This window comes from Camponotus vicinus, unplaced genomic scaffold (genome assembly GCF_025532165.1).
Source record: "Camponotus vicinus isolate PSW18456_S1 unplaced genomic scaffold, iyCamVici1.0 SCAF_2, whole genome shotgun sequence".
Taxonomy (NCBI): Eukaryota; Metazoa; Arthropoda; class Insecta; order Hymenoptera; family Formicidae; genus Camponotus; species Camponotus vicinus.
In genome coordinates, this window is record NW_028141956.1 from 11,875,067 (window position 1) to 11,895,611 (window position 20,545).

The 20,545-nt window shown below is 37.0% G+C and overlaps 1 protein-coding gene across 3 annotated transcripts in view; it reads right to left on the bottom strand.

Moving 5' to 3' along the window:
* The window catches only part of Pdk1 (Phosphoinositide-dependent kinase 1), a 304,096-nt gene that overhangs the window by 128,552 nt on the left and 154,999 nt on the right, over nucleotides 1-20,545 (bottom strand). The window contains exons 1-2 of one of the 3 annotated variants that reach the window (XM_083091682.1): nucleotides 10,495-10,578; nucleotides 9,935-9,973 (exon numbers count right to left, since the gene is read on the bottom strand). The exons of 1 other annotated variant lie outside the window; for it this stretch is intronic. In XM_083091682.1, the coding sequence (XP_082947808.1) occupies nucleotides 9,935-9,973; nucleotides 10,495-10,563 (108 nt within the window). In that variant the 5' untranslated portion in view covers nucleotides 10,564-10,578. Of the gene's footprint in view, nucleotides 1-9,934; nucleotides 9,974-10,494; nucleotides 10,579-20,545 lie in introns of those variants that run through there. One more of the 3 variants, XM_083091683.1, reaches the window with a different exon arrangement.

The following is a 20,545-nucleotide window of genomic DNA, read 5'->3' on the forward strand; positions in this document are numbered from 1 at the left end:
ATTTTTTAATTATTCATGTATATATATATATATATATATATATATATATATATATATAAAATAAATATATACATGAATAATTAAAAAATATATGTATAACTAAATATTATAATTTATAAAATCATTAATGATTTTATTCCGATCTGTACTAATTTTATTTGTATTTTATATGTGTTCATGTTCGTAAGTTTAAAATAAAACATTTTTTTAAATTTATAATATGTATATTTTGCAAAATAAAAAATTATAAATAAATATATTTGCATTACATATAATTACTTTATATTTCATGGAATTGTTTCGTATTACGTCGCATTACTTAGAGTACATGGTGCATTACATGGAATTACCTGAAATTACCTGATAATTCGCAATACATGTACAAATTTTTAGTCAGTGAGACACCCCTTGCTAATGGTGCTCTAATGGCGAACATTTACATGGCTCCTATTATTACGCCACACTTGCTACACACGTTCTTTCTTTCTAATGTTCGCTTTTTTCTTATGCCGCTTTGTCTGTTTTCAGGATGTGTCCATGGGACAAGCGTTTCTTTAGAAACGATCAGCCCGCAGCAACGATAGCGAACCATCAATTATCGTGACTTTGTAGCGAACCGTCAGACGGATTGCTAAACATACAGCGTAATTAGTCGCGAAGAAGGTGGCGACATGTTTATTTGTTTTAAGCAAACATTATTTTGATGCGTTCTTTAATCGCAAAATACTAATTTTATGCAAATAAAAATAAATCTATGAGCGTTATTTCGTATTCGCCATATATGGGAATCGATTTTATAGGAAAATTATTTCTCTAAAGTATAAACAGCATCAAATATTGCAATATAGATTTTTAAATTAAATATTATAAAATAAATTTTTTTTTATATAGATTATAAATAAATATTATATTATTATATTATTTTTGTTATCACATAGAAGCAATTATTTAAGAGAGAAAATTATTTAATGTAATAATAAGGTGAGAGAAAAATGATAAATGCATTTACATTATTTCGCATCAAAAAAGAAATTTGATAATTTTTATTATTTATTTAAATTGTGTTTGATAATTTTTTAAAAAATATGAAGGGAAAATAATACGCGTATTTTAAAAAAAATTACGTCCAATCTTTCTTCTTATTTCTTTCTTTTTATTTAAGTCTTTATATGATGATCAGAGATCTAGACGTTGTGTCTTTTCTTTGACACAACTGATTTAACGACCAACATATATGCGCGCGCTTTTGGGGGATTTGAACATCCGGAAAAATCTATCTCTGGAAATTCCAGCGGAACCAGAAATCCGGCCAATACGTTCTTCCGCTATCAGACACGCTTATCACGAGACCACGAAAGCGCGCGCTTTTGCAAGAGTTCTTCACCGGACGGGGAGAGGGACGAAAAACGAGAGGCTTATCGTACCGAAAGAAACCGCAGATTCATTCAAAATTCCCCGATGACCATGTTGAAACGTTTCGCAAGGCCACATCCTGCGGTCGTAAACGTACAACCATACGTGGTCCAGATAAACTTTCGGTTTTAGCGCGACTCGCAAAAGCTGCTTCTCTAGCTTCATGCTCATGTCGAAAGTGAATCAAAGTAATATCTACAAAATTATCCCTTCTCTTGCTGGGGTTTCTCCCCTTTTTTGCGTACAAAAGTATAAATTATATAAAAAAATATATATTACATGTAAAATCAATTGTATAATAACATGTATATTAAATAATATACATTTAAAAAATGTTATATATAACATATTAACGAATAAAATAATGTAAATCTTAATATTCTTAGATTTTAGTTCTGATCTTAGCACTTCTCGGATGAGCACGCGAAGGCAGATTTTTCAAACGCGCACCGATAATTTGGCGCAATAGCTGCTATCGCTTCTAAAACCGGCTTCGGCGGTTTCTCCGTCAAAAATGCGTCCGCGCGCGTTCCCGTATCTTAACGCACCGATAACTCCGATTTCCTCGTTTTCTTTCAAGCGGGTCCGCGCGGCTTGCGTAAGCGCGCGAGCGTGAAGGAATCCGCGAGCTATTTCGAGCGCAGAGCGCACGAGACTTTAACGAGCAACGGCGTTCGGCGTTGGTGGTCGTTAATTAATTCGAAATACCGGCTAATCGCACGAACCAGCGCGCGTGAGTTTATCGCCGCTCTGTTTCACGAGTGTAGGAAACTCGCGGGGCTCGCTCGCTATACTGCCGAGAACGTACGCGGCGAGCCGGATTCCTCGCGTGCCTTTCAAGGTCTCTCGCGATCGTAGTCCACGGAGTTGAACGCCGTCGTCGCCGCCGCCTAAATGAGACCTCCTTCTTCAACGCCGCGAGATTGTTGCAAAATAGCTTCAAATATTATGACGCGTTGGAAAGATATTTTATTCCGAAATCTTTTTCGAGAAGATATATTTCCTCTTCCATTAATACATTTAGAAACTGAGAATTAAGATGCAATTTTTAGCCGGTAACATTTATTTTTACCTTGTGCCGAGACGCAATTATGCGATTTTCTGATAACACGACAAATTTTTTTAGTAAATAGACGGATGGATGTGTATATCGCGGAGGTAGATGTATCTGGTATCCTTGAGATCTCTCCGGTTTGAACACAGATTAATGTAACATGTACAAAAGTATTGCATTATTAAACTCGTAAACAAACGCTACGTGAGAAACGCCGCTTTTAACGTTATCTACGAGTCTTGCTTAAGTAGCCTGACGTATGCTAAGTGCTCGCTCCTTACGTAATGTATGTACGGCGTGCGGACGAGTACCGAACTGTTTAAAATATTAAATAATGATAAGGGTCGATAATTATATATATATTCGCATTCTAGATCTCTCCTTCCGTCTCTCCAAAACGACCGAGTTGCGTGCGAGAGCAACCGAAATTTAAAATAGTAAAACGTGTTCTATAAATATATACACACAAAAAACGATAATAAGAAGATAAAGCGACTGACCAGGCCATATCGCTTATTAAATGCAAACTTAATTAATTACAGAATATTCATAGAATATCCTTTCTCCGCTTCCGCATCTTTCTCAAAGTATTATGAATAAAATATATGTGAAAAGGAAATGCGTAAAAAATTGTGTCGACGTTTATTTTTTTTTTTTATACACTGTCCAATGTTAATTTGATACCCCTTGTTTCCGCTTTCATCTCTCAAAATCTTTTGATTTATAAATACTTATCACATTTACAATTAGAACATCCGAAATCACTAATTAAGTCTGTCTACTGGTTTAGTGGAACCAATTACATTCCCCCCCCCCCCCCCTTCCCAGTTTGGATTACGAAAATATCCGGCGGTCAAAACAACGCTGGCGGAACATGTAGCATGTTTTACTTTGTGTATCAACACGTTATATCTACGCGATTCTTAATTTAATAGTAATTCTATACAATTAAACGATTTGAGATTGCTAATTAAGTCTTTAATCTGACAGTTCAGCGAAACCATTTACATATTTCAGAATTAAATAACGAAAATTTCCAGCAAAACGTCAAGTGGCGGAACGTAATATTTATTTTATCTCGTAAATTAATTTGCAAACACGGAACATCAAAGATGATGCACAATCAGAAAGTCTACCGAAATATTTATCAGCAGACGGAAACGCGAGCGATCAGGTCACTTGATAAAGCTCGTCCGAGAAAAGACGAAAAGAAAGAGAAAAAGAGGGAAAAAATATAGAGAAGAAGAGATGCATCGACAGAACGAAATTGAATTGTCCGAACGGCATTGGACTTCTGCAGTATTTTCTAGAGAATATTTATCGCAAACGTATTACGTTCGGCGACATTTTTACGAGACGTAGCCGCGCGTAATCGCGTCTCGAATAATGGGGCACGAAGGTGAATTTTTCCCAAGACGCAGCCGGAGACGATGAAACGCGACGCATCGAAATTAGAAGGAAGGAAGCCGGCGCGAAGAATTCGGCGAAAACTATTTTCCTTCGCACGGGAATATATAATCTTATCTAGGAACTCTATTTATTAGTTCTAAAAGATACGAGCGCGATCTCTCCAGCTTCGCATCTCTCCGAGAGATCCGAAGGCGTAGAGGGAAAGAAAGCGAGAAAAGGAAAGACGTGGCTCTTCCTCTTTCTCTCTCTCTCTCTCTCTCTCTCTCTCTCTCGCGTTTAAACCGACGACATACTTACGCCACGCACGTAAACGCGTTTTATGCAAAAAAACGCGCGGATTTGCATGGAATAGATATCGACATCGCGCAACGGAAAGTATAAAAAGACGCTAAAGTATAAAATATTCCCTTCCTGGAATTATATTATTCGAAATGTTAACTAATATTGAAATTGCAGAATGCACTGCCTCTCTGCATATATGTTTGCGCGATTTCGTATTCAAATTTTTGTAAAATAAGTCCACCTCGCGATTGCGTCATCGTGTTAGGAGAAAAAAAAACAAACGGTCATAAAAGAAAATTCGTCTAATCATAGTTAGAATTAATAGTGTACTACATGAAATTTTTTCTTTCAAGGATAAACGTCAGATTTATTCACATATGCTATACGTTGGTTAAACATCGCGATCGATTGCCTAACTTCCCCGTCTAACATTCTAACTGTTTCCGAGCGTTAATCACGAGGTCGCGGAACGGAAAGCATGGTACCGACGTTTCTTTAATTATTTCCTTCTTCGCCTTTCTGTTCGCCGTCGTATGGTCGTCGCGCGTGACAGCCAATATCTAAAAGTTGGGGCATCACGTCAATTAACGTTGTCGGATCGATATACAACGAGACAGTATTTTGCATGGCGAATTTAGACGGTACGTGGCCGCGCAAAGTATGCTCTGCATATCGATTCAAATTTGCGATACATTTGCAAGAATAATGCAATTATTTTTGAATACCGTCGATAACGATCGTAAAACGATGGCGTTTAGCCGAAGCAGAAGTTAAATAGAAATAAAAAAAGAGTAAAAGAAGGAAAGAAAGTCGCAATTATAAGCACGCAAGAAGAAAGCGCTGGCACGATTTAAATATGTAAAAATTTTGCGATTGTTTAACGAATAAATTAATTCTTTCTACGAATGGAAAGATAATAGATCATTGGAATAGATATATTTTTAAAATATAAAAATATACAATGTATAAATATTTTTTAAACTAATAAATAAATAACCTAATAAATAAGTAATCTTGAATTTATTATAAAAATTAATACATATAAATTATGATAAAAATTATGATGAAATTAATATATATTAATAATTTATTATAAAAATAATCTGGCATTTATCATAAAAATTAAAAATGAATACGTATCAACTATATAATACGTATCAGAACTTCGCTTCTTTCACATATATGAAAGAAAGAGTCAAGAATTTCATAATTTTCTCTTTCTTTGTTTTTTTTATATTTCGATTTTCTATTAACGGTGTTAAAAACAGCACGTGAAAAACAACGACAAAGTCCAGTCTTTTTGACACATATGTTATTTATCATTCTGGATAGATAATTTTTGCAACGGTGCTTCCGTAGCACCATTAGCGTGACACACAGTGTGCAACCAGGAATTAACCGGACATTTCTATTGCAGCTATGTGCGACAACAACCTCTTGTAACAATTGTCACGTCGAGGTCGCGGCAATTTGTCGTCTTCGATCGCTTTTTTTTCCTCATTCGTTCGTTACTGGCGACAGTCGATATCTCGTGAAATTGTCATGAAGCGAACTCACAATTAACGTTGGCACATAAGGTTTGAACGGAACGTGAGATGGTACAGAAGATGCGAAGCGCGAAACGAAAATAGAATTTCGACAATACAATACGAGCTTTCTTTTTCATGACGCTTGTTTAAAATTCCATTCCACTTATCGTATCGTTGAGCATATGATCTCTAATTAGATATTTGCAATAAATAATTAAAATTCGCCTACTGTTCAGGACGTTAAATTTTCATTCTTAAAGGTCAAGAAAAAATTCTTGAGGTTTTCAGGTTCTTCCGGTTACACGTGCCAATTCACAAAGCACTATTCTTTATCGCGGCGCCTCTTTTGCACGAGCGCCTCAAGAGACAATGAGAATTCCAGAAAGTAAGAAGAAAAAAAAATAACTAGAAGAATAATCCTCAACGATCAACGGATGAGTCAAGGAAAAAAAGACGAGTAAGCCGAAATGCCGAACACAGAAATAGAGGCGGTGCTCCTTTTTAATCTACTGGCAACAAAGGATCGCTTGGCAATGTCCGGCGATCTTCTAGGAAGCCGGATCACTTCGGAAATTCGGAACGAGAGGCGCTGGACCTCTATGGCGCGCAGTAAATTATCGGCCGAAAATGAATTGTTGTTTTAGGAGCATCCGTTTTTTTATCCCGAGAGAGATATCGTCAGATAACAGTCATGCTTGTTAGAGATAGACATTAGAATAAAAAAATTAAAAAATAAAAAAAACCAATGAAAGAGAGAAGCTATAAAATTATGAACTTTTTCCTTCAACAAGAAACGATTGTTCTGATAATACTTGATTAGTAGACTGGTAGATAGTAAATATCTTTTTAACGGGACTCTTAAATTATATTTCTTAACAAACTATGCATGTAAATTTTTGTAATTTAGTATTAGTTTTATAATTTAATATTGAAAGGAAAAAACAATATCATTCAAACAACAATAATATTATTAATATATAATAGCGCTATACTTTTGTTAAGATGAACTATATAATAGTAGTAATATAACAGATTTGCATTATTAATGTAACATATGTTATTGATTTTTTGTAAAAGTAGCTTTTTTAAAAACACGGAGTATTTGTAGATCTTTCATAAAGCTTTCTAAGCTTCTTGAAAATACAAAAAAAAATTTACAAAAACTATAATCTATCCTACAAAAAAATCTCCAAATTCAACAAAGAATAAATTAGTCATATTATTATGATTCAAAACTTTGCAATAATTTGTAAATAAAATAACCTACATATATAATTATTATCAAATATAGATATCAAAAAATTATGTAACGAATGTTTGTATATGTTTAGTGTATCTATTGACACATCTATTTAATAATAATATCTATCGATATAGTAAAATTATAAATTATAAATATTCTTGAAGAACATAAAAATACTGCGAACAATTCGTTTCAATTTTTCTGTCTCCCTCAAAGAAAAAATTGTATTATACACAATTCTGATATAATAATTCTGATTGATATATCAATCTTTTATCTATCTTTAATATATTTAGATATATAATCAATTATCTATCTTTAATATATTTTAATTATTTTTTTTTGTCAAATGATCGCGCCACAGAGTGAGAATGACAATCACTTGCAATTCTTACGCGGAAATTGCGGAAAGAGGCAAGCAGGAAACGAACGGGCGTCTCCCGTATCTTTCTTTCTCTCTCTCTCTTCTTTTTTATAGCGACATGCGTCGTTGGTACCGTTAACCGTTGACAAGCCGATGCATCCTGTCGTGAATCATCAGAAAGAAAAAAAAAAGAAACGCGAAGGTAACCACTAATAATACCGGGAATAATGGTACAATCATTACGTCACGTCCTGTAAACAGTGCTTACGATTTGCCGATTCCGCCGTCAGATTATAATAGAAATAATCGCAATCTAGCACAGGTTGCATCCTGTTCTCGAGCGAAGCAACCGGAAGTGTCGAGAGGAAAATATCAGCTCTAAGAATGTATGATAAAAGGAAAAAATCTTTATAAATAAATAAATAAATAATTAACATGTATTAGAATTTATATATAACACTTGCCTGTGCTGATCTAAGATGTTTTTAGAAAATTTATCATAATAAGAATATATATACATACATACATACATACATATATATATATATATATATATATATATATATATATATACAGGGTGAGTCAAAAGTATGTTTTAAAAATTTGTGAGCGTGTTCCTGGATAAAAAGGAAGAACAAATGTTCATATGAACATATGGTCGCAAATGCTTTGTTGTCGAGATAATGGACATAAATCAGCAGTATCAAATAATGCTTTATTTGAACGTTTACAATTTTGTTATTGTTGTTTGTTTTTTTTGTTTTTTTGGTTGGTAGTGTGGTTTGGTTTGGTTGGGTGGGGGGGGGGGGGGGGTAGGGGTGGTGGGACATGTAGAACATTTCTTATAAACAACAATAACAAAATTGTAAACGTTCAAATAAAGCATTATTTGATACTGCTGATTTATGTCCATTATCTCGACAACAAAGCATTTGCGACCATATGTTCATATGAACATTTGTTCTTCCTTTTTATCCAGGAACACGCTCACAAATTTTTAAAACATATTTTTGACTCACCCTGTATATATATATATATATATATATATGTATACATATATGTAATTTTTTTTCCATTTTTTCTTAAATTTATATATTTATAAATTTATATATTTATATATTTATAAATTTATATATTCATCTAATTATACATCTAATCGGAAACTATTTGTTTATTTATTTTAATTCATGATTCCTGCAAAGCTTTAACAGTTGGCCAGATTTTTTGCATTTTTTTCTATATGTTACTGTCGTTGGAATGAAAAAAATTTTTTTTTATTTGATACTTTAATTCGCCATTAATTCGCAACGTGTTTCTCGAATTGCATATATATCCTCATACTTTGTGTATCGCTGGTAAACAGGAAAGGATTACAAACTGATCGTAAGAAAGAACACCGGACGACGTAGTAGAGAGAGGGAAATCGAGTCTTTAAGAAAAAATTGTTACGTTGGTAAGAGTAGAACAGATAATTATTGAGTCGTATAGTATGTGCACGTTTACGTCGGTTGATCGTCCGGTGAAACGTTGCTGCTTGCATTTTAATGAGCCTTTAAGTACTCATTAAAAATTCGCCATCGTGTAGGCGCGCGTAATTAGCAGCGCTCTTTTATTTAATTAGCGATTCATCTAATATAAGAGAGATCTCTGCGTATGATATATTATAGCCAAAATACATCAAAGTAAATATATTTGTCATGATGTTCTTCAAGTGTGCATAAAATTAATAACAAATTTCAATTGTTTAATATTTGCAAATTGTTTAATACTTGTTTTATATATATCCTTTTTTATATAATATCTAACCTTGGAAAGAAATATAGAGATCAAGAGAATGCAAATCTTTTTTAAAAATTTCTTGTTTAATATTATTTAATATCATTAGAAAGATAAAAAAAGAAATTGAGCAAATAATAATTAAAATGTTGACAACTGTTTCTTACAATATTTTTTATAAAAATACAAATTTATTTTTATTTCGTATACATACATACATACATACATACATACATACATATTTATGAATATATATATACATATATATATATATGTATAAAAGTCAGTATTTTATTTTCCTGTATAATTTTATTTTATTTCTTTTTTCTTTTCCTTATTTTATATTAATTATCTAAATTATACATTAAAAATATAATTAATTATAATATAATTATGATATTAAATTTGTAAAAGTAATATTATTGATATGTCTTATCTATCTTTTGTGGTGTTCTTAAATTGTATTTTTTACATATATGTTATCTACATATATGTTAAGTACTTGGTAAAAAGCTTGGCAAAAATATGAAATAATAATATTTTTATCAAGATTTTAGAATCAATTTCTATTTTACAAAGTTATTCATTGCTTTTAACATGCTGTAAAATCAATTGAGTTATATGTATTCCAAGATTAAATATTCGTTAATTTTTGTCTCAGTCCATTTATTTTGAGATATGGATATTTATATTGAAATATTATATTTATTTATAAAATTTTAATTAATTTTTGAATTAAAAAATTTTTGTTTGTATAATAATTGTAATAATGTGTGTGTGTGTGTGTGTGTGTGTGTGTGTGTGTGTGTGTGTATATTTATATACAAATTTTGCATAATAATACAAAATAATTTAACACTCACCGGTATGCAAACAGCGGAGTTGTTGTACACGATATTAATCTGTAAAATATGAATGTATTTTTCTAAATTAACACAATGTTATATAATTAATATTTCAATAAATATTGCGTAAAATTAAATATTTTTTATTGAGCTCATAACAAAAATTAAATAAAAAAGATTACATATAATATTCAAATAATATCTAAATAACTAATATTTAGATATATAAATCTTTTTATAAAATATATAATAAATGAAAATTTAATTCTTATATAAATAAGTAAACAATTATGAATTTTAAACACAATGTTGAAAATGTTTTATATGTGCATTTATATACAAACATATTAATTATGAAGTATATTTTACAAGTATATATGTTAAAATAAAATCTAGAATACATTTTACATGCATGATATTACACAATAATGTAATACGAGTCATTATTGTAGAAATATAAATAAAAAATTGCGCGGGATAATTATTTTGTAAGCAATTAGTAAAATTCTCATATACAAAAGATTAACAAACAAAATAAGTAACAAACAAATAAATTAAATAATTTACAAATTTCTTACCTCATGGTTGCTTCGTCGATACCCGATGCCTCCCTGGGCCTCCTCCTCCTCTCTCATCTCCTGTCGCATTTTCTTGGCACTCACCACTCACTCGCGAACACACGTTTACAAATTACGATCGTGCTTGCACTAGTTACTGCAATACGATGATCATTCTGCACGTCACTCCCGACATTAATTGTACGCGACACGCACTTTATTACTTCGTAGAAGAGTAAACGCGAAAACTACGCGAAAACTACGCGAAAACCCTTGCGACGCCATGAGCGTAATGATCGAACTTCAAATGGTGAAAAATTGGGCAATCAACTTCACGCGCAATTCGTCGTGGTGCTGCACCTGTTGCTCTTAACAGCACTTTCCGTGTTTTGTGTGAATGACGCAATTAATATATTATACTGTTATTTTTTCTATAAAACGATTATACTCTACGTACGTATTATAAAAATATATATGATTCGCGGAATCATTCGAAAATATGTCGACTTGTTCACGTGATAACCTTCGATGGATTAAATCCTGCGTCTTAACAAATCATCGATGTACAAGCGTCGAATTTAAACTGCAAGATTGAAAAATGTCAAAAGATTACAATTACATTTATTAATCAAACTTATCGCGACATCTCTGGAATCAACCCTCGTCGTATCTGCGATGTTTTGTCAATAACTAAATATGAAGAATAATCGCGTTCGATACTCTCTAGTATTTGTCACGGTCACACAACGAGGAATAATAACAACACACGGAATGACACTACGTATTTGCTCAAATTTCGCGAATGACACTAACAAAAACGACCGTGTGTAAATAAAACGGCGTTCTCAGTTTCTTGATATTACGTGTTACAAAGCGATTAGTCAAAAAATCGAGTTTAAAACTATTTAAAACACGATGAGTCGTCCGAAAAAAATGTATGTACTATTAAAATTTCATACAATGTACACACACATATTATATGCAATATATTTTTGACACATGAATTCCGCGAAATGTATATATATATATATATATATATATATATATATATATATATATATATATATATATATATATAATTATTGCGATCGATGAAGTTTTTCAATATTTAAATTACTCAAATGACGATTCTGCGATCTCTTAATTTCAATAAAAAAGGCAAATTATGCTTAAAGAATCAAGACGCGAGATACGTATATTCGAATTGAAAGTGATTAAAAAAACGTATAAAGTTATCGTGTTCTAAATATTATAATTAATGTTCATTATCTGAGTAAAAACCTAATCTCTAACCTAACAATAATTTATATAACTTGTATTTAACCGTAACATGTTTTTCTCTATTGTTTCAACTCTTTAAAATGATATGAAATACCTGCGGAATAATCGTCCTTTACAAATCGCGAAAGTTATTTAATTATCCGGATTGTTAATTGCTAATTATTCGAATCGTAAAGATGTATGTAATTATGAGAAACGATCACGTCTGGTCGCGACGGCGTCCCGAGGGTTAATGCGTCACGTAGGCTTGCGTCGTTGTCCGCTGCCGCACGAATGTCAACAAAGGTGAACGCGTATACACACGATGTGTATCACGAAAAACCGAGTGTCGTGTATTATAGTACCGTCTCTCTCAAAATCAAAAATTATAGAATATAATTCGATAATCGAATATTCTGTTCTTTATGTTTCAATTAGTGTTTCGTGATCTTTAAACCATAATTAATTCTCTGCTCGATTAAAAGCATTTTAAAAATCTAGTAGATCAAAAATCATTAAATCTAATGTTTATTTGTTTTGTTAACATTGGTTCTTTTTAATTGTATTGTATGTTATATATGTTCATATATGGTGTATATATAATGTTTTATATATATATATATATATATATATATATATATATATATATATATATGTTATATGTATATTTTATATGTATATTTTATCATGCTATCATTAATCAAATTTAATATAAAGATTGCCTCAAAATTATCTAGTTTTTATAATTCCAACCGTATTTCATTACATTTATGACGAATGATTCGAGAAAATGAGTTCACGAGTGAACGAATCGGACGTTTATCTACATCATTTTCTCTTCGCGCGAGAATATACTTTTCACAGCAATGGCATAGAGGAGACGGCGCGACGCTTCTTGAGGAAGCGATCTATGATGGAAAGAACGACAGTTTCGAGGGATCCATTGGATCTCTGTAACAACGACTCCTCGTTTCGCAAGTATAGCGTAGCGGAAGAACGAGCTCGCTCGTAGGCAATTTTTCACGTTCTTCCGAGACTCCTCTCGACTTCACCCCGCCCTCCGTGCCATCGCTAACTCGACTGGAAGAAACAATATTTTTCAAAGCTCGAGCATAAACCGGCCATAAATTTTCCGGCTTCAAGTAGACGAAAAAGGTAGCTTTGTATATCCCGCCACGCTTCTGTAAACGCGGTTGCGCGCGAACAAGGCTTACAGGATGCAGGGGTAGATAGGTACAGACAGTAAGGAACCCTTTGAGAAAGTATCTTGAGACAGTGACGATGGTGTAAGGATGTAGGCACGAAGTCGCAATAATTTGAAGTCGAGCCCCGCGGAGTCCGTGACCGTGGTAGCAATTATCGGGAATTAAACGTCCGGAGTTCTTGGACGAGCGACGAGTTGCCACCGCCAGGCCAGGTAGACGTAAGACGCCCGGCGTCGGTCGGAAAATTTTAATAAGACTCGAGAGTTTGTTTAATAGGAAGAGGGAGGGGGAGGTTCTCTGGACTTCTCTTCCGCGAGGAGGATCGTTAGAATACTTCGCGACGAAAGTTTCGGTAGTCATTCTCGAGTGGCACGTAGTAAAGGAAAAAGAGTATCGATCGGGAATCAAGGTGAAGTAGGTGGAGACGGGAAGGAGACGAAATGACTGTTATTAACTTCAACTTCAAAAATCGGACGGCAAGACGAATAAGAAAGAGATGTCGTTGGTTGTGGTTTAATTACGAAACTAAGTGTCGCAACGTGTCCTAGATTCAGCTTGGCGTCTCTGGTCTTGAAATTAAAAACGAGGGTCTCAAGCCTTGAAATGCCTTGCGACATAAATGACATGCTTCATAGGAGCTTATTTATTCACTTTTTTCCCCAAACGAATCCTTGACTTCGAGATTATGTGACAGCTGCTCGTCCCGAGTCGGCATACCGATTTTTCCCTATTACCGGTTAAATGCTCCTCCTGCGGTTTTTCAGCGGTTCAACAAGTGGCAGGTGCCTCTTACACAGATCGAACAGTGACATGGAAATACCCAAGTGGGACGGGTAGGCGCGACCGAGGCCGAAGATAAATCGTCGTCGATTACCATTTAGTTAGGTTTGCCCGCGTGTACACACAGGGTTTACGTGCCAGTCCATAATTCACGATCTCGAAAAGGACACTCGCTAGGAAAATGGAGATTAGGTCGAGCGCAGTCAAAAGAAAAGAGAAATAAGCTTGTCAAATGGTTACAGAACTCGCTCTCGTATCGCAAGAAATTATAGATCTAGGAGAAAATTTATCGTGCACGAGATAACAAAATATGTTATTTCGATAAGAGAAAAAATAATTATTAAATAAGTCTGTCATAAATAAAATATTGGACATTGGTTCGAAAGTCAACTCGAAAATTGATTAATTAATTGATATGTTTACGATATGTCTCAGAATATTCACTTTCATTATTAATAGCAAATTCTTTTTTTTTATATGCCCTTGTGTGTCAATCTTTTCATGATTAATAACTAACTTTTCCTTATTTCAAATTGCTGCAATTAAAAAGCTAAAATGTAAATAACAAAAGCTCATTAAATTATCATTCAAATTAATAATGAATAAATTTCGCTTTTTTCGAGCACTTCAAATCGAGACTTATTTAATTGCCAAGAATATGTATCAAATATTATAAAAAATTGCAAAAAATAATTTTCCTCTTCGAAATCTTATGGCAAAAAAAGAAATTCCATATTCGTTAAAGATTATCTTACAAGTCCCTTCTTATCGAAATTAAGAGCATATGTTTTAGGACAGCATATATAATATAACGCGTATCATGGAGCGTTCATCGTGAAGAAATTTATGAGGCAGAGAGCGAGAAAGACGGTTACCAGCCAACAGGTGCTTTCCTGCAATCTGCCTCTGGCTTCGTTCACACGTTCATATACTGACCCTGTCCACGCGGGGCCAGGGCCCTCGCCCTTGATCACCTCTACAACAGAATACCGAGAAGTCTGATGCTTACTAGAAAAAACGACAGGAGGAAAAGCAAAGCGAGAATATAGCGGGCGGCGTAGGAGAATTCCAGTCTGAAATAGGAGCGTGCGGCAAAAGAGCCGCCACTGCGAGGACCGGCGGGGCAAAAAGGAAAACGTGGAACGTACGGAGGGCGCAGGCAGGTATATTCATTCACAGAAGATCACCGCGGCGCGGCATTAAACCCAAGGAGGGCACTCCTACTCAACTTCACCTTTTTAGTTAGGAAGAGAGGACCACTTCGCAGCGCGAGCAAAAAGTCAATAATGCCTCGCGTGAGAATGGCGCTCGTATACTGCGCAGAAACGAGTTCCCGCAGCGCGAATAGCGTAATTCGAGAGCACGAGTGCGATCTCTCGTAAAAAATTCACAAGTTTTCCGATGTACGCGTTTCGCAAGCCGAGCGATTCGTCGATGAAAAACGAGCGAACAACAGCTACGAATGATACTCGGAGTGAAATATTTATCGACGGCTGTCGTAATTGAAGATAATGTGCGATTGAACGTTAAAAACGTTGAGAAAACATCGTTGCATCGGATACGATACGCGTGTAACGTGCCCAAGGTTCGTATATAGTCTTCCCACGCGAGCGGTTTGTCTCATCTCTCTCCGTAACCCATCTTCGATCATCCTGCGAACGCGGTACCGAGAAGCGCCCGAGGAGGCGATGGAATGAAAGAAAGGAAGAAAAAGGATGGTCGGAGGACGGGAAGAAAGCTGCAACGAGGCGGAGGAGAACGAGACGGTTAGGCCGAGAGAGAGGAGAGGCGAAAGAATTCCAGTTTGAAATCGGAGTGCTCACCAAAAGCGCCGCGTCGTCTCGCCGCGGTCGGGGAGAGCGGGAAGAAGAAGGAAGCAGAGAAAGAGAGAGAGAGAGAGAGAGAAAGGGAGAGGGGATCGGATAGATTCATTCACAAGACCCCCACGGTCCCGACGCGGCGCCCCACACGATCGCGTCCCCGACGCCGCGCCGGACCCCGCCAGATTCCGTTTTATCCCCTCGCGCCGACGCTGGGCCCGCGGCGGGTCCCACTCCGCCGGACCACCGGTTCTCGCATACCGCTCGTCTCCGCGGCGGGGACCACCAACCGACAACGAGACGAGAAACTCTCCCGGCCTTCCAGCACGTCGTTTCTTATCCATCTCTTCCTTGCGAACTGTAGACCAAACAAAGGAATCCGAGAAGCGGCCGACGACGTCGGAATTTCAGCGGCTCCTCGCGCTTACTCCAACACTATCCCCTCTTCCTCTCTTTCTCTCTCTCTCTTCGCGGTCTATCTAATCCCTCGAGCCTTATCCCTCCCTCACCCGAAGCGTCTCTCTCTCTCGTCTATGATGTTTACGGCTACCTACGCACGGCTCGCCGTTCGCTTTCTCTTTGTCTCTCTTTTCCTTGCCTTCGAGAATATCGATGTTGTCCCTCCCCTCCTTCCCTTCTCTCTCTCTGGCTCGCGAATTGTACAACGGAATCCCTGGCATCCGCCTCGATAATGCGCCTTGGCTCGCGCGTTATTCCGCTTTGTTTTATGCGGTGCTCTCGCTGCGCTGTCTCTCGAACTGCGCGCGAACCGATAAAAATTGCGTGCCGTAGCGTTGCGTTGATTTACTGCATCGGACCCGCGCGGAAAAGTAATGTCCGATTCGACGCTTCCATTTAAACGTATCGCGAGAGATTCACACGTGAGAGAATGGGAAATGCCATTAAATTGAATATGTAAACGATACATGTATACCTAGATGTACGTAGATAATACGTATAGACATTTTCATTCCTCGACTATTATAGTATTCTCTTTATACCGTCTCGCGAAATAAGAAACTTTGCAAAATTATACATGATAGAAATTTATACACTCTTAAGAATTCGCGTATTGCGAGCAATTGCTAATGTTACCGAGGAAATGCGTTTGACGTTCATTTTCTGGATCCCCCAGCGTATACACATTTACCTATTAATATCGACTTCGTCGCTTTATAGTACATGACATTCCATTAAGCGGCACACGCGTCGATACATTGTAATCTAGGTGAAGAGTAATAGCTATCCTGGGAGTATCCAATGATGCTAGACAAGCTCCGAAATGCCATTTATACAAATGAAGTTTATCTTACAATTTATTTTTCCGTATAATCTTTTCATGCTACAATATTACATTTTTATTTGCTATGTATATTTAAATTAAAAAAAGTTTATCATAAGCAAATAACGTCCCATTGAATTTTTCCCGGAGAGAAACTAAAGCGGAAATAAATACATATTTTTCAAAGTAAAGAGAAATTCTCGTCTTTAAAGTTCACCGAAATGGACGAAGGTCCAGGAAAGAAACTTGCGTCGTTGTTACCCCGAATCCACGCTTTCGCGTAACGCAACGATTGCATTGTTTTACGACGCATAAAATCCCATTAAAATCTCCCGATGCAGCGTACAGAGATATTTTAAGGACAGACACGCGGGCCGCAGCTCCAGGTGATCCCAACACGAGGCGGCAGCCGTCGCGCAATATACATAATGCGATACTCGTCTTCCAGTCGAAAGCGTTTACAGTATGTACATATTTGCCTTTTAGTATCAATTTCACGGTTTTATGGAACATGGAATTCCATTAAGCTGCCGAGCGCCATTGGTACACATCGCATTAGTCGAGAAGAGTGGCGGGCCGTTAGTGGTCGTTGTACGTGTACGTTATTACATCTCGAAAGCGCGATTCGATGGTCCGGAACGGAGGAGAGGGTTGCGAATCAAAGAAGCCGATCTTACCGCCACAATGTATCTCGGGAGGTACGAATATCTCAAGACCGCGATCCTCGCGAGTTGCGGTTCTCGTCCGTTCCGAGTCATCGGATTTTACGATACCGACAGCGGCGATCGGCGAGATTGAATTCGCGAGCATTGTTAAAGATTCTCGTACGGCTCTCGTCTTGCTCGAAGGCGGGAGTAGCACCTGTCGTTCCTGCGTCATTCGAGAGCGAGTCAATCCAACAGCGTTACGAAGCGTCCGGCATCCGAAATCCCATTAGCCCATGTATAAGCGCAACACGTGCTCGCCAGAGTACGCGTGCTTACTTAAAAAGAAAACGTCGCACTGACTCCAGGTGGTTTCCGGAAAGCAGGTACGAAGTACGTGACTGGAGAAGTCTCACGGCGAAAAACCGTATATCATTTGGGGGAACTGCGTTATCATATATATTTCTTTCACATACACACACATATGTATATATGCGTAAACATACATACACGCGCGCGCGTGTAACTATTGCATCGTGTGCATCTTGATGCGACTCCGTCACGCGGATGTTATTTATGTGTGAGCGCGCCTATCTTCACGGCCGGCTAGTCACCATGCGCTTCGGAGATTCCCTTAAGAAATTTAAGCGCCGACGCTACGCTAGCCAACATTCTCAGACATCGAGGATATCGAATTATGAAAGCGCTTCCTCGAACCGGATCTTCAAAACGATCATCTTCCTGCTTTTTTATCTAATCATCGTACATGTGGATATAAAAAATGAGATTTATATGATTTTTTAAAATGATTTAAAAAAAAAATAGCAATGCCAATGTAATGTAAAAGTACGTACACAAGGCATTTTAAAGTATATTAAACTAAAATAATGCAATTTCAATAATATATCCTTTGATAAATTTTTTAAATTACTTATCGCTTATGTATACAGGGTGTCCCGAAACTAACGCTTGATATTTTAAAGGCAGATTCTCTGGCCAATTTAAAAACGATTTTTCCTCAGCAAAAATGTCGCGGTACTAATAGTTTTCGAGTTATAAACGATTGAAAATAAAGGGTTTTTCGCAAACTAAGACTTATGGGAATAAAATATTAATAAAGTCACATTCTTTAGTTAATTTTAGGTAAAGTTTACTTTAATAGAATTTTAATTTAAGGCTTAGTTAGAAAGATACATGATGACAAAAATTGGGAATATGCAAAAAATAATAATCTCCCTCGACATTTTCGCTGAGGAAAAATCGTTTTTAAATTGGCCAGAGAATCTGCCTTTAAAATATCAAGCGTTAATTTCGGGACATCCTGTATAGCAAATTTTTAGGGAAATAAATTTATATCTGTATAAATGATAATAATATACATTAATAAAACTATATTTTCTGTTTTTAAAGAATATGTAAAATCATAGCATCTCGTAGTTTGAGAACGGTTAAGTACGAAATGTCCACGCTAAATTTTTAAATCTATAAAAACTATTTTATATCGCGTCATTTGAAGTTGACGTAAAATTCTCGGTACATCGTGTGAAAACGTCTAGAGAGGACGTTATAGAGGAAGTTGTAAAAATAAGCGTTCGACTGTATCTCGTAACTTTCGCCGAAGCGTTCACACCCTTGGTCTCTTTCAAACACGCGAACCAATCGCGCCGACAATCAGGCGTGAAATAAAAGATGCTCGCCATTAAAGACTAGGGTGGAAAGTCACGCCGGATGTCGTAAAGAGAGCGAGAGAGAAGAAAGAGAGAAAGATGAACCGCGCAGTTTCCTCCGCAGTTACTGTCCGGCGATGAAACCAGACGGCGATGTCATCCGAGAGGCTGCAAAATTGCGGGAACGAGAGAATCCGAGAGGAAGTTAGGCGTATACGCGAGAAGTACGAACGATGCACTCGTAGCCGTCATCGGGATGAAATCGCATTAAGCTCCGGCGCGACCGCAGTTTCTTCGCAATCTCGTCTAGACGCCACGCCGCGCGACAACACGTGGTGCCTACGGTCGTCTACCGCTTTTTTTATCATTAGGATATCGATTCAAGGCCAGACGCCACAACGGAGCTGATATGATCTTTCCGGGCGTGGGTCGCGTTACACATCGCAGAACGCGTTTCGCTTCCTTCTGCTCGCGTGTGCGCGTTCCTTCCCAGCCTCGTTCAAAAATTCATCGGCCACCACGGTCTCTGGAACGCAACTGTACGTGTCGCGGAACACGAACATAATTATACGTTGATTATCAATCAACAGTTCGAGTCCCATCGACGTGAATATCGCGAAACGGAAATTTCGTTCAAGATGTCGCGACGCAGCAGATGGGAGAAGAAAAGGAATCGAGAAGGAGCGGACACCTTCGCGCGGATTAATTAAAGGTAGAATTTATCAGAAACGATATACGTAGGCGGCGCGTAACCCAGGCTGCAATTATCGTTAATGCTCCGCTCCGGTACCTCGTAAGTTACGAGTCGTAAATGTAAATGCGAGATTTGTAAAACGGCGCAGCTGCCCTCTCTTGCCGCCATCGCCGGCGGGGTTATTAGTGCACTCTCTTCGGGGGAAAGTATCGTGGATGTAATTAGAGGTGGTAAATTATTATCGCGGCCAACCCGCATATATGCGCGCGCGTCCGCGTGCATCGCCGATGAATTCCTCCCTTTTCCTCCGTCTCTCCTTCCTTCCTCCTCCTTTTTCTCTTCTTCTTGCGTGACGCCCGCAACCTGGCAGCTCGGTGCGTAAAGCCGCTTCTCTTGACAGCTTTATCGAGTCGAGTCGTGTCCCTTTCAATTGCGCATTACGACGATATATAGAGTGGATTAAATTGCAACTGTTACCGCGATGTAAGAGCACCGGCGTTTTATGCAAAGACGCGAATCGAAATAAATCGCCAACCGCCGACCGTATTTATGATATTTACGCGATCGAACGCGCGGCGTGGCCTCCTTCCTCGCTTGACACGCCTGTTTATCTCGCGGTATTTGCGTGTTCCCGCAAATAACATTTAATCGGATACCAAACAGACGCGGTCTACGCGCGCTCGCAGTCATCTCGGCGCGGAATGTCAACTCGATCCGATT